Source organism: Canis lupus, chromosome 9 (assembly GCF_003254725.2).
Source record: "Canis lupus dingo isolate Sandy chromosome 9, ASM325472v2, whole genome shotgun sequence".
Taxonomy (NCBI): domain Eukaryota; kingdom Metazoa; phylum Chordata; class Mammalia; order Carnivora; family Canidae; genus Canis; species Canis lupus.
The window spans coordinates 45,154,582-45,170,125 of record NC_064251.1 but is presented as its reverse complement, the minus strand read 5'-3'; the positions used below and the strand labels follow the sequence as shown (position 1 = coordinate 45,170,125).

The 15,544-nt window shown below is 39.5% G+C and overlaps 2 protein-coding genes and 1 pseudogene across 40 annotated transcripts in view; 2 read left to right on the top strand and 1 right to left on the bottom strand.

Moving 5' to 3' along the window:
• The window catches only part of EFCAB5 (EF-hand calcium binding domain 5), a 181,287-nt gene extending 170,151 nt beyond the window's left edge, over positions 1-11,136 (bottom strand). For 22 of the 36 annotated variants that reach the window (XR_003147109.3, XR_007413226.1, XR_003147106.3 and 19 more), the window contains exon 1: positions 10,428-10,574. The gene's annotated coding sequence lies outside the window, so the exon portion shown is untranslated. The other 14 variants (XM_025476237.3, XM_025476244.3, XM_025476243.3 and 11 more) reach the window with 8 other exon arrangements.
• On the top strand, positions 2,324-3,182 carry LOC112677621 (peptidyl-prolyl cis-trans isomerase A-like; annotated as a pseudogene).
• Positions 10,750-15,544, top strand: part of SSH2 (slingshot protein phosphatase 2) — a 238,819-nt gene continuing 234,024 nt past the window's right edge. For all 4 annotated transcript variants that reach the window (XR_003147115.2, XR_003147114.2, XM_025476266.3 and 1 more), the window contains exon 1: positions 10,750-11,060. Coding sequence is in view for 2 of the 4 variants with exons in the window: in XM_025476266.3 (XP_025332051.1) it covers positions 10,998-11,060 (63 nt within the window). In the remaining 2 variants the exon portion in view is untranslated. The remainder of the gene's footprint in view (positions 11,061-15,544) is intronic.

Here is a 15,544-nt window from a genome sequence, read left to right as displayed (position 1 = left end):
GGGTTAACGAGGTGGAAGAACTAGTGAGTGACATAGAAGACAAGTTGATAGCAAAGAGGGAAACTGAGGAAAAAAGAGACAAACAATTAAAAGACCATGAAGATAGATTAAGGGAAATAAACGACAGCCTGAGGAAGAAAAACCTACGTTTAATTGGGGTTCCCGAGGGCGCCGAAAGGGACAGAGGGCCAGAATATGTATTTGAACAAATTCTAGCTGAAAACTTTCCTAATCTGGGAAGGGAAACAGGCATTCAGATCCAGGAAATAGAGAGATCCCCCCCTAAAAGCAATAAAAACCGTTCAACACCTCGACATTTAATTGTGAAGCTTGCAAATTCCAAAGATAAGGAGAAGATCCTTAAAGCAGCAAGAGACAAGAAATCCCTGACTTTTATGGGGAGGAGTATTAGGGTAACAGCAGACCTCTCCACAGAGACCTGGCAGGCCAGAAAGGGCTGGCAGGATATATTCAGGGTCCTAAATGAAAAGAACATGCAACCAAGAATACTTTATCCAGCAAGGCTCTCATTCAAAATGGAAGGAGAGATAAAGAGCTTCCAAGACAGGCAGCAACTAAAAGAATATGTGACCTCCAAACCAGCTCTGCAAGAAATTTTAAGGGGGACTCTTAAAATTCCCTTTTAAGAAAAAGTTCAGTGGAACAGTCCACAAAAACAAAGACTGAATAGATATCATGATGACACTAAACTCATATCTCTCAATAGTAACTCTGAATGTGAACGGGCTTAATGACCCCATCAAAAGGCGCAGGGTTTCAGACTGGATAAAAAAGCAGGACCCATCTATTTGCTGTCTACAAGAGACTCATTTTAGACAGAAGGACACCTACAGCCTGAAAATAAAAGGTTGGAGAACCATTTACCATTCGAATGGTCCTCAAAAGAAAGCAGGGGTAGCCATCCTTATATCAGATAAACTAAAATTTACCCCAAAGACTGTAGTGAGAGATGAAGAGGGACACTATATCATACTTAAAGGATCTATTCAACAAGAGGACTTAACAATCCTCAATATATATGCTCCGAATGTGGGAGCTGCCAAATATATAAATCAATTATTAACCAAAGTGAAGAAATACTTAGATAATAATACACTTATACTTGGTGACTTCAATCTAGCTCTTTCTATACTCGATAGGTCTTCTAAGCACAACATCTCCAAAGAAACGAGAGCTTTAAATGATACACTGGACCAGATGGATTTCACAGATATCTACAGAACTTTACATCCAAACTCAACTGAATACACATTCTTCTCAAGCGCACATGGAACTTTCTCCAGAATAGACCACATATTGGGACACAAATCGGGTCTGAACCGATACCAAAAGATTGGGATTGTCCCCTGCATATTCTCGGACCATAATGCCTTGAAATTAGAACTAAATCACAACAAGAAGTTTGGAAGGACCTCAAACACGTGGAGGTTAAGGACCATCCTGCTAAAAGATAAAAGGGTCAACCAGGAAATTAAGGAAGAATTAAAAAGATTCATGGAAACTAATGAGAATGAAGATACAACCGTTCAAAATCTTTGGGATGCAGCAAAAGCAGTCCTAAGGGGGAAATACATCGCAATACAAGCATCCATTCAAAAACTGGAAAGAACTCAAATACAAAAGCTAACCTTACACATAAAGGAGCTAGAGAAAAAACAGCAAATAGATCCTACACCCAAGAGAAGAAGGGAGTTAATAAAGATTCGAGCAGAACTCAACGAAATCGAGACCAGAAGAACTGTGGAACAGATCAACAGAACCAGGAGTTGGTTCTTTGAAAGAATTAATAAGATAGAGAAAAAGGGCATTACCTAATGACAAAGGAATCAATCCAATAAGAGAAATGATATTGTAAATATCTGTGCACCCAACATGGAAGCACTTAAGTATATAAAGCAAATATTAATAGCTATAAAGGGAGAAATTGATAGTAATACAATAATAGTAGGAAACTTAAATATGCCACTTACATCAATGAATACATCATCCAGACAGAAAATCAATACGGAAGGAGTGGCTTTGAATAACCCATTAGACCAGCTGGATTAACAGATATATATAGAACATTCCATCCCCAAATAGCAGAATAGACATTCTTTTCAAGTGCACATGGAATATTCTCCAGGATAGATCACATGTTAGTCCACAAAACAAGTCTCAATAAATTTAAGAAGACTGAAATCATATCAAGCATCTTTTCTGACCACAACAGTATGAAACTAAAAATCAATTATAAGAAAAAAGATGGGGATGCTGGGGCGGGGCGGGGGAGGGAGCTCAGTGGTTGAGTGGCTGCCTTCAGCTGGGGACATGGTCCTGGAGTCCCAGAATTGAGTCCCATGTTGGGCTCCTCGTGGGGAGGCTGTTTCTCCCACTGCCTGTGTCTCTGCCACTGTGTGTCTCTCATGAATAAATAAAATATTTCTTTTTAAAGAAAAAAGATGGAAAAAACACAAACACATTGAGGCTAAACAACATGCTACTAAACAACCAATGGTCAACAAAGAAATCAAAGAGGAAATAAAAATATACATGGAGACAACCTTGCAGATGCCACCACCCCAGAGCTGCCCATGTCACCCAGCCATGGTCAACTCCACCATGTTCTTCAACATTGCTATGGATGGCAAGTCTCTAAAGACCTGCCATCTTTATTGGCTGCACCTCCTTTGAGCTGTTTGCAGACAAAGTTCCAAAGACAGCAGAGAACTTTTGTGCTCTGAGCACTGAGGAGAAAGGATTTGGTTATAAAGTTTCCAGTTTTCACAGGATTATTCTGGGATTTATGTGCCATGGTAGTGACTTCACAGGCTGTTATGGCACTAGTGGCAAATCCATCCATGGGGGGAAATATGATGATGAGAATTTCATCCTTAAGCACACAGGTCCTGGCATCTTGTCCAGATGCTGGACCCTAAACAAATGGTGCCCAGTTTTTCATCTGCACTGCCAAGACTGAAAGATTAGATGGCAAGCATGTGGTCTTTGGCAAGGTGAAAGAGGGCATGAATATCGTGGAAGCCATGGAGAGCTTTGGGTCCAGGAATGGCAGAACCAGCAAGAAGATCAGTATTGCTTACTGTGGACAAATCTAATAAATTTGACTTGTGTTTTATCTTAACTACTAGACCATTCCTTCTGTAGCTCAGGAGAGCACCCCTTCACCCCCATCTGCTTGAAATATCCTATAATCTTTGTGTTCTCACTGCACAAAGTAGGTTCCATATTTTCCTTACTCCCTTCAAAGTCTAGCTGGATTGCAGAGTTAAGTTTCTGATTATGAAATAAAAACTACACAACAATAACAACAACAAAAACATGTAGACAAATGAAAATGGAAACACAATAGTCCAAAATCTTTAGGATGTAGCAGAAGCAGGGAATTTTTTAGTGATACTGGTCCACCTCAAGACACAAGAAAAGTCTCGAAACAACAATGTAAACTTACACCTAAAGGAACTAGAAAAAGAAGGACAAATAAAGCCTAAAGTTAGCAGAATAAAGGAAATTACAAAGACTAGAGTGGAAAAAAATGAAACAGAAACTAAAAAAATCAATAGAAAAAAATCAAAACTTATTTTGCAATAAGTCAATAAGAGAAGGACAATCATCATATGGTTTCACTCACATATGTAATATAAGAAACAGTTCAGAGGATTGTACAGGGAGGGAGGGAAAACTTAATGGGAAGTCATCAGAGAGGAAGAAATACCAGGAGGGACTCTTAACTATAGGAAACAAACTGAGGGTTGCTGGAGGGGATGTGGTAGGAGGGATGGGGTAATTGGGTGATGGGCATTAAGGGAGGCATGTGATGTGATGAGTACTGGGCGTTATACACAACTGATGAATTATTGAACGTTACATCTGAAACTAATGATGTACTATATGTTGGCTAATTGAATTTAAATTTAAAAAGGAGAAATACGCTTGCAGAAAAACAAAAAACAACAACAAAAGAAAAGTTAAATGAATCCAGTGGTTGATTCTTTGGAGATAAACAAAATTGATAATCTTACCCAGACTCATCAAGAAAAAAAGGGGAGGACTGAAATTAAAAAGATCAGAAATGAAAGATGAGAAATAACAACCAACACCACAGAAACACAAAAGATTATAAAAGAAAACTATGAAAAATTGTATGCCAACAAATTGGACAACCTAAAAGAAGCAGATAAATTCCCCCAAACATACAGTCTTCAAAATGGAATCAGGAAGAAATTGAAAGTGTGAACTGACTGATTACTAGTAATGAAATTGAGTAGGTCCTCAGAAACTCCCAATAAATAAAAGTGCAAGACTGGATGTCTTCAATGCTGAATGCTACCAAGCATTTAAAGAAGAGTTAATACCTATTCTACTCAAACTATTCCAAAAAATAGAAGAGAAAGAAAAATTTCCAAATTCAATCTATGAGGCCAGAGTTACCCTGATACCAAAACAATGTAAAGACACTACAAAAGAAGAAAACTACAGGCCAATTTCTCCAATGAACATAGATGCAAAAATCCTCAACAAAACATTAGCAAACCAAACTTAACAATAGATTGAAAGAATCATTCACCACAATCAAGTGGGATTTAGTCCAGGATGATTCAATATTCATAATCCAATCAATGTGATATATCACACTAACAAGTGGAAGGATGAAGACTATATGATCATCTCAATAGATGCAGAAAAGCATTTAACAAAATACAAAATCCACTCATGATATAAACTCTCAACAAAGTAGGTTTAGAAGGAACATATCTCAACATCACAAAGGCCATAAATGAAAAGCCCACAGCTAGCATCATCTTTAATGGTGAAAACTGAAAGCTTTTCCTTTAAGATCAGGAACAAGCAAGGATGTCTATTCTCCCTATTTTTATTCAACATAGTAATGGACGTCCTAGCCACAGCCATCAGACAAGAAAAAGAAATAAAAGGCATCCAAATTGGTAAAGAAGAGGTAAAACTATCTCTATTTGCAGGTGACATGATATTTTATATAGAAAACCCTAAAGAATCCACCAAAAAACTATTAGAAGTAATACATGAATTCAGTAAAGTTGCAGGATACATACTTTTTTTTAAAATTTATTTTTATTTATTTATGACAGACATAGAGAGAGAGAGAAGAAAGAGAGAGAGGCAGAGACACAGGGAGAAGCAGGCTCCACGCCGGGAGCCCAACGTGGGACTCAATCCCGGGACTCCAGGATCACGCCCTGGGCCAAAGGCAGGCGCGAAACCGCTGAGCCACCCAGGGATCCCCTGGGTACATACTTAATACGCAGAAATCGGTTACAATTGTGTGCACTAATACCAAAGTAGCAAAAAGAGAAATTTAAAAATACTCCTGTTTATAATCACATCAAGAAGAATAAAATACCTTGGAATAAATTTAACAAAGAAGGTGAAATACCTATACTCTGAATAATATAAGACACCAATGAAAGAAATTGAAAATAACACAAACAAATGGAAAGATATACCATGTTCATGGATAGAAAGAATTAATATTGTTAAAATGTCCATACTACACAAAGCAATCTACAAATCTGACGTAATCCCTATCAAAATACCAACAGCATTTTTCACAGAACTTGAACAAATAATCCTGAAATTTGTATGGAACCACACAAGACCCTGAATAGACAAAGCAATCCTGAGAAAGAAGAACAAAGCTAGAGGTATCACAATCCCAGATTCCAGGATATACTACAAAGCTATCATAATCAAAACAGTATAGTACTGGCACAAAAATAGACACATCAATAGAACAAAATAGCCCAGAAACAGACCCATGCTTATATGGTCAATTAATCTTTGACAAAGGAAGCAAGAACATAAAATGAAGACAGTCTCTTCAATAAATGGTGCTGAGAAAACTGGACTTCTACATGCAAAAGAATGAAACTAGACCACTTTTTTATTTTTATTTTTTTAATGTTTTAAAAAATTATTTATTTATTTATGATAGTCACACAGAGAGAGAGAGAGAGAGGCAGAGACATAGGCAGAGGGAGAAGCAGGCTCCATGCACCAGGAGCCTGACATGGGATTCGATCCCGGGTCTCCAGGATCGCGCCCTGGGCCAAAGGCAGGCACCAAACCGCTGCGCCACCCAGGGATCACTAGACCACTTTTTTTATACCACACATTAAAATAAACTCAAAATGAATTAAAGACCTAAATGTGAGACCTGACACCATAAAATTCATAAGTAGTAATCTCTTGGACATTGACCTTAGCAACATATTTATGGATATGCCTCCTCAAACAAGGGAAACAAAAGCAAAAATAAACTATTGGGAATACACCAAAATAAAATGCTTTTGCACAGCAAAGGGAACCAAAACCAAACCAGAATGGCAACCTTCTAAATGGGAGAAGATATTTGCAAATTAACCAATAAGGAGTTTATATCTAAATTATACAAAGAACTTATACAACTAAACACTAAAAAAACAATCTGATTAAAAAATAGGCAGAGGACCTGACTAGACATTTTTCCAAAGACATACAGATGGCCAATAGACACATGAAAAGATGCTCAACATCAATAATAATCAGGGAAAGATAAATCACAACTACAATGAAATATTGTCTCACACCAGTCTTAACGGCTAGTATCAGGAGACATGAATCACAAGTGTTGGTGAGGATGTGGAGAAAAGGGAACCCTTGTTCACTGTTGGTAGGAAGGTAAATTGGTGCAACCACTGTGGAAAATAGTATAGGGATTCCTCAAAATATCAAAAATAAAACTACAATATGATCTAGTAATTCTACTACTGGGAATTTACCTAAAGAAAATGAAAATACCAATTTGGAAAGACATATGCACCCCTATGTTTATTGCAGCATTTACAATAGCCAAGATAGGTTAGCAACCCAAGTGTCCATTGATAGGTGGATCGATAAAGAAAATGTGATAGAATAGATATGAATACGTATACATATGAATATTACTCAGCCATAAAAAAGAATGAAATCTTGCCACTTGCAACAACATGGATGGATGTGAAGAGTATTATATTAAGTGAAATAAGCCAAAGACAAATACCATATGATTTCACTTATGTGTGGAATCCAAAAAACAAAACAAATAAACAAAAAACACAAATAGACTCATAAATACAGAGAACAAATGTGGTTGCCAGAAGGAGGGAGGTAGGGGTTCAGATGAAATAGGTGAAGGGGATTAAGAGGCAAAAACTTCCAGTTATAAAATAATTAAGTCATGGAAGTGAAAAGTACAGCATAGAGAATACAGTCAATAATATTGTAATAATGTTTTTTAAAACCTACATAAAAAAATGTTATGTTTATAGAAGCAACCTCAGGTTTTTTCACTAAATTTCTGAGAAGACTATTTTGAAGCTTATATAAATGCAATATTTAATATTATCCTTAATATGTTTATTTTTTAGTTTATTTTTATCATTATATTATATAGTATTTTTTTTCACCAAGCCCCATAGAGTTGCCTCCAAATCCCCTTTAATTTATCCCAGTGTGCTATACAAATATCATTTCTATGGATGTAATGATATGAAAAAAGGTTGAGAAGCACTGTTTTAAGCCTTAGATCGGGATTCTTAACCTGGGGACTCTCAATGGATTTCAGTGAGTATGTGAAATGTGCAAGTATATCTTTCTGGAGAGAGAATTAATAGTTTTCATCAAGCTCTCAAAGTTTTCAAATTCTGACCTCAAGAATTTCAAAAGTTCCCCTATAATTTCACCTCTTAAGAAGCGATGATAAAAGTTAAGGGTTAAAGGAGTTCCAATGGCACAAGTAGGCCTCCATTATCACAGGTCACAGGTGGGAAGAAAAAAGTTTCCATAAATAGAACTAGGAGGACTTCTGTCTCTGGGTTCCTCTTTTGGGAATCTTACACTTGGCCTCTCTCTCTCTCTTTTTTCTTGGTCTCTCTCTTCTCAAATTCAACTCACATACTAAGAAGATTCTAGGATCTTTTCTCTATTAGAAGGAGATACTTCCACACTTAGATCACCAGAAGACCAAGTAGAAACCAGGATGGAGCCCAGGGAAGAGGGATAAATGGGGCAGAGAGCATAGATTTCAAATGCTCATATGTGATCTAGCTCGGCAGCCAAAGCCTGAAAGTCAGTATCATAAAATGTGAATTTTCCCAGACCTCTTTCTCTGTGTTTTTAAAGCATTTTGTACACATCTAGGCTTCTCCTGTATATGTATCTCCCTTGGAGGCCTAGTAGAGGTGATTGAAACCACAGTACCACTAAACCATTATGTCATTATTTGGTGTGTTTTTCCCTGCTAACAGGCTTTGAGCCCCTGGTAGACTTTTATTTGTTCTTAAAAACAGTGCCTAGCAATATAATACACACTCAGCATTTTCTCAATTAATGGTGACTAAATTAATGAACATGTGCCAGTAATTTCCAAATCTTAGTTTCCTTAAAAGGTTATATACCAGGAAGAGATATTTCCTCTGTAATTTAGTAAATTACCTTCCTGATACAAATGGACTTAATGTGAATCTGTATACCTTATAATCCCATTTTTTTAGAATCCTAATTTTGACCAGGATTTTATCACCCCAGATATGCTTAACAAAGATGTTCTATATCTGCCTACAGATGAGACATGTCTTCACCACTAACCTACTTTTCCTACTATTAAGAAAAGGTGTGAATTATGTCTTCTTAAGCCCTTTTTATTCCCTTTTAGCCTGATGCTGTTTTCTACACATAGGGTACACTCAACAAAAGCTGACTGAACTTGGAACAAACTTTAGAGAATAATAAAGTTAACTGAATTACATACAGGGTTTTACAGTTTATACTGTACTTTATCATGCATCATCTCATTCGATCACAAGAATCCTGTGAGTTAGTGATCCACTGTAGAAACTAATTCTCAAAAATTTTAAGCCATTTGAATTAAGTTTTACGGAGTTGGAACTAGAAGCCAGGTCTTTTGACTGCTATGGTAGTGATCTATCCCACTCTAAGATTAATGGAATTAAGTCATCTGCCAAAAGAATTTATGTTGCCACACAAAAGCAGATAATCAGTGTTGCTATCCCTGAGTCACAAAGAAAATTAACATACAAGCACATTACTAAGACCTGTTGATTTGTACAATATTTTTTTTCTAGAATAGTTTCTACACCACAGGTTTCACTTAAGCGAGTTCATTCTGCTTTCAGCTATGTACATTTCTTAGTTATGCATGTAGCTTCCTGTTTGGTCTCGTAAGCATTGGTTCAAAGTTCTTATTTCTGAACTTTGTCTTTTCTTTTCCTGTTTACTACGCAGCTCTGGGGAAAAAAAAAAAAAACAACACAGTCAGATTGTTTAATCTGTGAACCATACATCTTTGTTTAATTTTGTCTCGCAGGCACTCTTCATCACCACCAGGGGGCAAAAGCCTACCAGCTAGCTTCTCTGCAATTCATTCTACACAAGACTGTACAGTACAGGGACCCTCAGTGTCTGATTCTTGATGGAACCTCCCTGCTAATTATTTCAACCGCAGGGCCCCAGGGAGAGAACAAAGGCTCAGCACAGAGGGCTCTAGTGGCACTTAACCATACAGCAGCCAGAAAGAGCTCATGACAGCCCTGTCAGTTTAAAGGATCCAAGAGAGTTTGAGTGACAATAGAAGGAGGAGGCTTTAATAACTGCAAACTCCTTAATGTGTGTGTTTTCTACAGTTTTGATATGTATGGTGGTATATTGCAGGGCATCCACTCAAACGGAGAAATAGCTTTGTCAACTCTTTCTCTGTGTAGTCAGTGGTATTTGCATAGTGAGATCCTCCTCCCCCTTTTAATCCTGATTTTTTTAAAATTAATTTCTTGGTTTATAGTCTGTGGACGGTTTATCTTTTAGAAAGTATTCCTGGAAAATATTTAATAATCTACATCTCATATATGTCTAAGCAATAAGGAAATCCAGAGCCAAAGGAGAAAAAAAAAAAAATCTCAAGAAGCAAATCCTATTTAAGAGAATTTCTACCTAGCAGGAAACAAGTGGGAGGTAAATAGCAGGTTGGACCCTTCTAAGTCCGTGAGCCCAGCTTTCTTGGCCTCCGGGGCTCACGCAGCCTGCTCTCCACCTTGGGAATACTGAATGAGTCCTGAGAGGCCAGGGTAATAGGGGAAGCCTGACGGGTACCCTGAAGCTTCCCACGGTATAAAATTAAAAACCTTTCTTTCTTTCTTTCATAAAGTCTCATCATAAAAAAAAAAAAAAAAAAAAAAAAAACCATGGACACAGGGTGGTAAAGTTCAGAAAAAGCCGCCGAGAGCCGAGTCCAAAGGGGGATAAACCCGTCTCCTGGTCGCGCCTGGAGGGTCTCCAGTCCAGGAAGTCTCCCTCCCGCCTAGAGAAAGCCTCTGAAACCCCGCGAAGCCCCTTCTCACCAGACAACAACGTGTTCGCCTCAGGATTTTCACCTCCGTTTCCTTTCACTAAGATCGGCTAAGCCGCGCGCCCCCACCTCATAAAATGGTCGTCTCTCAGGAGTACGGATTCCAGCGGCCCTCCCCCACCTAAACCGGCCCGGGGCCCCTCCCCCATCCCACCTCACAGCCAGCCTCTCGACGCGGGCGAACCGCGCGAGTCTGGAGCAAAGGAGGAAACCCGGGAAGGGGCGGCGGCCCGCTTCCGGCAACTCAAGGGTTACGGCGAGGCGGCGGCGCGCGCCGAGGGGAGAGGCGGTTGCTGACAGGTGGCGCCTGCGCACTGGGAGCGCTCATTGTGCCCCGCTGCTGTCGAACCGCCCGCTCGCCCGCCCGCCGCCCGTTCCGCGCGTCAGTAGGCGAGAGTCTGGTGGTGGGTGCGGAGCCTGCGGCCGTTCCCGCGGCCTCCTCCTTCTCCCCGTTCCCCTCACCCCCATCCCATACCCCTTTCCCCATCCCGGCTCCGTCACCCCCCCCCCCCCCCAACTCAGGACAAGAATGCCCTGCCCGGAACAACCCAGCAGCGCCTAGATGGCTTTGGTCACGGTCCAGCGGTCGCCTACCCCCAGCACCACCTCCAGCCCCTGCGCCTCGGTGAGTCCCACCCGGCGGCGGCTCCGCTCGCTTCTGTCACTGCGGCTCCGCTTTGCCTCAGCGGGTCCCGCCGAGCGCCACTGCGCACGCGCCGCGCCGCTTCCCAGGCCTTGGCACTCGGCTGCCGCGAACCCCCCACACCCCCTATCTTAAAGACTAGCTACGGGAGCTACAGGACTTTGGGTTTTGCTCCCATCACTCTGGGCACCTGGCTCTCGCCGTCCTCGCCCTGAGGACAACCCCCCCCCCCCCCCCCCCCCCCCCCCGTGGCATGCTTTCCTATGGCTTGAACACTTCCTTTTGGGAATGAGTCATTCTCGCTTTTCACCCTCCCCCTTCCTCGAACCCTCTGTTGCTCTGCTGCAGGGAGAGGACCACGGGACACCTGCGTTGCCCCTTACACCCACCACATCCCCTTACCCACACCCATTTCCTGGATGCGTTCAGTATTCGCATACTGCACCCCCTTCTTCAGGGCTCTCGGGGTGTGTGCCTTCTCCTTAGTCCGTTGCTGTCTTTCTTGTGCTCTGGTACTGTTCGGGCTTCATTGGATTGCTGAGCTGGTAGTTACTCCTTGGTTTCTTCCCTTTTTCTTCCCCTCAGAGGGTGGCCGTGGTCTCTGCTTCTTGGACCCCTTACCTTTCCTCTTAAGAGGTCCTGAAGCATCTGGCGCTGCTTGTTGACCAGTACCAATTCACTTACATCTTAACAGACATTAATGCCATAACACTCATCGTTCATGATCATTCCTATTATTGGGTGGTGTTTGTATGGCTCCTTTAGATACCTATGCCAGTGAAGCATGCTTCCAGAAGGAAAATCTTACCCAGTAACCAGCCTTTTCCGGCTGGGCCCTTTTTTGACTTCCCTCCTAGCCCCATCCCCCACTCCTTTACATCCCATTCTTTTAAGCTTTATTCTTGAAAATGTTAATTTAAGAAAATAAAATATTAAAAATAAATATGTCACCAGTGGGGCGAAATGGGATCTCTTAAAAAAATCCAGATATTTTAGAAGGAAATAGAATGATAATATGAGCAATTGGAAAAGCCATCCTGAACTTCCTACAGAATTGTAATTTTTAAAACTTGAGTTGGTGGGTTTAGTAGTTTCAGGTTGCCAAAAGGTATTCAATAAACACTGTACCACCTTTCGCTGTAAAGCATCATGTTATTCTTAATATTGTTTGTTCACTGAGGCATGGGCTTTGGTATCTTGAAAATATGGTGGCTTGTGATTTCAACATAGTTTCCTGAATTTCAGAATTTTGTTGTGTATAGTGGCGGTTTCTGTTCTTTTTTTTTTTTTTTTTTCTCCTGAGCCTTCTTTTGCATTTTGTGTAACCAAAATGACAATTACATCCTAATTCTAGAATTGATTCTGTTTTGGAGATTAACTTTTATTATTCCAGAGAGCAGAACTAGGATCTTTGAGTAAAAGTTCAGGGAGGCAGATGTTCAATGATTGTATTGTAAGGAAGAATTTTGTAACAGTAAAGTGGACAACCTTGCAAAAATAGTGAGTGTCCATTGCTTAAAGTATTAAAAGAAAGGCTGGAGGACCTTTTGCCTGGAAGATAATATAAAGAATTCCTGAAGTGGGGGACTTCTAAGGCTTTTTCCAACTCTTAAGATTTTGTGATTTGAGAATAATTGCACTTCAAAGCTGGTAAAATGTTTTAGGATCCTCCGAAGACAAGTATCATATGGACAGAAACTTAATAATTTTTTTCTCTTACGTACTTTATGCTGGTTTTTGTAAAGTTAACATTCCATTAGACCATCTTCTCTCTACTAGTAAACCCTTTTGAGGATAGTGGTCACTAGGCCCGATCTTGGCTGAGAAAGCAACTGAAAGTTGGTAGAGTCATGCAAATACACTAGAAACTAGTATTATACTATCATTTCCCTGGGCATTGTTAAAAATAGTTTATGTTATAATAACATATATATATATATCAAGTTATCATACTAAGTTTCTTGAGGTGAATGATTAGTATACAGTAAGGCCATATCTACTTGATATGACTTAATTAGCCATACCTTAGTTATTAGAATATTGAAGTATGATATAGTCACTTTTGAGATAGGTAATTAAATTGTTCATGTGGTAAGCTCAGTTGGTGAGCTAACTGACTGATATTTCTCCATCTACTTGCTATAGTAGCCTGGTTATTTCAGCTGTTTATATGTGGCTCTGAGTGTAAAGGAATCCTAGGACTGGTGTGTGTGTGTGTGTGTGTCAACAGTGTATGACTGATGAGCCAGTTACCTTTCCCCTTAAATTGTCTTCCTATTTCACTTCATCCAGAACTATATTCAGCTCAATTGTCTTGTTCTTGTGTTCCAATATTTGGCTGCTCTCTGACCTGCATATATTTGCTCTTGCATCTCTTGTTGCATAAATAGGTCGAGTTGTTTGCTTTGAAGATAAAAGAGCAAAAACAATCTAGAGAATCATGAAAGGAGAGATTTAATTTTGTAAGACTGGAAATTTAGATTTTTAAATTAATAATTTTAAGCATTTTATTTTACTTTTTCACCATAGGTGATATAGGGCATTTTAATACTGTCAGCTCTTCAGTATTCATTCGTTGGGGATTAAACAAATCTATAGGTCACCTACTGGTTATGAATGACTATTACAGATAGATGTATAAGACATTAATCCTTGTATTAGTATTGTGTAAACTTAGGAGGGAATAGAAAGAAGAACAAATGTGAGATGTAAGAGTAGAAAAGGAGAAAAAAAAAAAGAGTAGAAAAGGAGAGTGAGGGTAATGGTACTGTATGTACATGAACAGCTAGTTTGTAATGGCCGTAGGTATTGGCTGAATTCAGATTAAGATAAATTCACTAACGGAAAGAGTAATAATAACAATATCTAACATCTCTTGGATTCTTGTCTATGCCAAGCATCATTCCAAGTGCTTTACGTGGATTAACTCATTTACTCCTTACATTATGTCCAAAGGAAATTGCCAGTATTCCTGTCTTACAAGTAAATAAAATGAGGCCAAGAGCTATTAATTAATGTGCCCAGAGTCACTCAGTTGTTGAAGATGTATTTAACTTTAGAATCTTCCATCTTTCCCTTTGTGATAATCAAAGAGAAGTACATATAGTTGATGGATTCAAACTCAGCCTGGAAGTATGGGTAGAATATAGTCTAGGGTAGGGCCTGGGAAATAGAGAGTATCCCAGGCGGAGAGAAACTGTATTACCAAAATTTACAGGCAGAAAAGTACAAAGCATATTTGAATAACTTAACTAGACCAGTTTAAGGATGGATTTCTTTGGAAGAATAGTAAGAGATAAAGGTGAAGAGGAAGTTGGGACTGCACGGGACTGCTGAGTTTAGGAGTTTGGACTTGATAGGGAAGGTTAGTGGAGCGCCTAAAGAGGTTTTTGAGCAGATATGATCACAGTGGTGTTTTAAGAAAATTGATGTGGCACCTATTAGCTAGAGGGATTTAAGAGAGGCAGAGGGACGCCATGAGTGGAGTCAGTTAGAGGCTGTTACAGTAGCCCAGGTGTGAGATAATAAAGGCCTAAACTGGGGATGTGACATGGTAATGGAAAGAAAGGGACAGATGTGAGGGATTTTGGAGAAAACACAAAGGACCTGGGAATTGTTTGGATATAGGGGAGGAGGAATCAGAGATGCTAACTTTGGAATGTATTGTACTTCTGAGATAATAGATATTTCCTAATTAATAGGAGGCAATTAAAAATTCTCTTCTTTCTGGTATGAATTTTCTGAATGGATACCTATGTTGATCCATGGTCATATAAATACAGTGAAATACCATACAAATATTTACTTTAGTGCTTTATACTTTTCAGAGTGTTTTTGCATTTGTGATCTAATTTAACTCTAGGGCAGCCTCATAAGTTATGCAGGACAAGTACCAAGGTTAAAAGACTAAAGGTTACAAAACTGGTTAGGGTAAGAACCTGCCTAGAACTAAGTTCCTTTGACTCCTGGTCCACATCTCTTTTCATGAAATAGCCTTTGACTCCTGGTCCACATCTCTTTTCATGAAACAGCATATGAGTTTCTGATCCTGAGAACTTGACTGCCAATATAGTAAAAGAACTAGACTTGAGATATAATCAAGATTTGAGATACAGTCAAGAACTCCAGCAGCCCAGGTGGCTCAGCGGTTTAGCACTGCCTTCAGCCCAGGACATGATCCTGGAGACCCAGGATCAAGTCCCATGTCAGGCTCCCTGCATGGAGCCTGCTTCTCCCTCTGCCTGTGTCTCTGCCTCTCTCTCTCTCTGTGTGTCTCTCATGAATAAATAAATAAAATCTTTAAAAAAAAAAAAAGAACTCATTCTCTTTGCAGTTCATTTATATTGTAACCTTAAGTAGAACAGAATAATCTTGGTCTGTACAAATCATTTTTAGGTGATACGCGATACCCTTATTTGAAGCCTATTATCTCTTAGTTTACACATAATTCTTAAAACTTGGATATT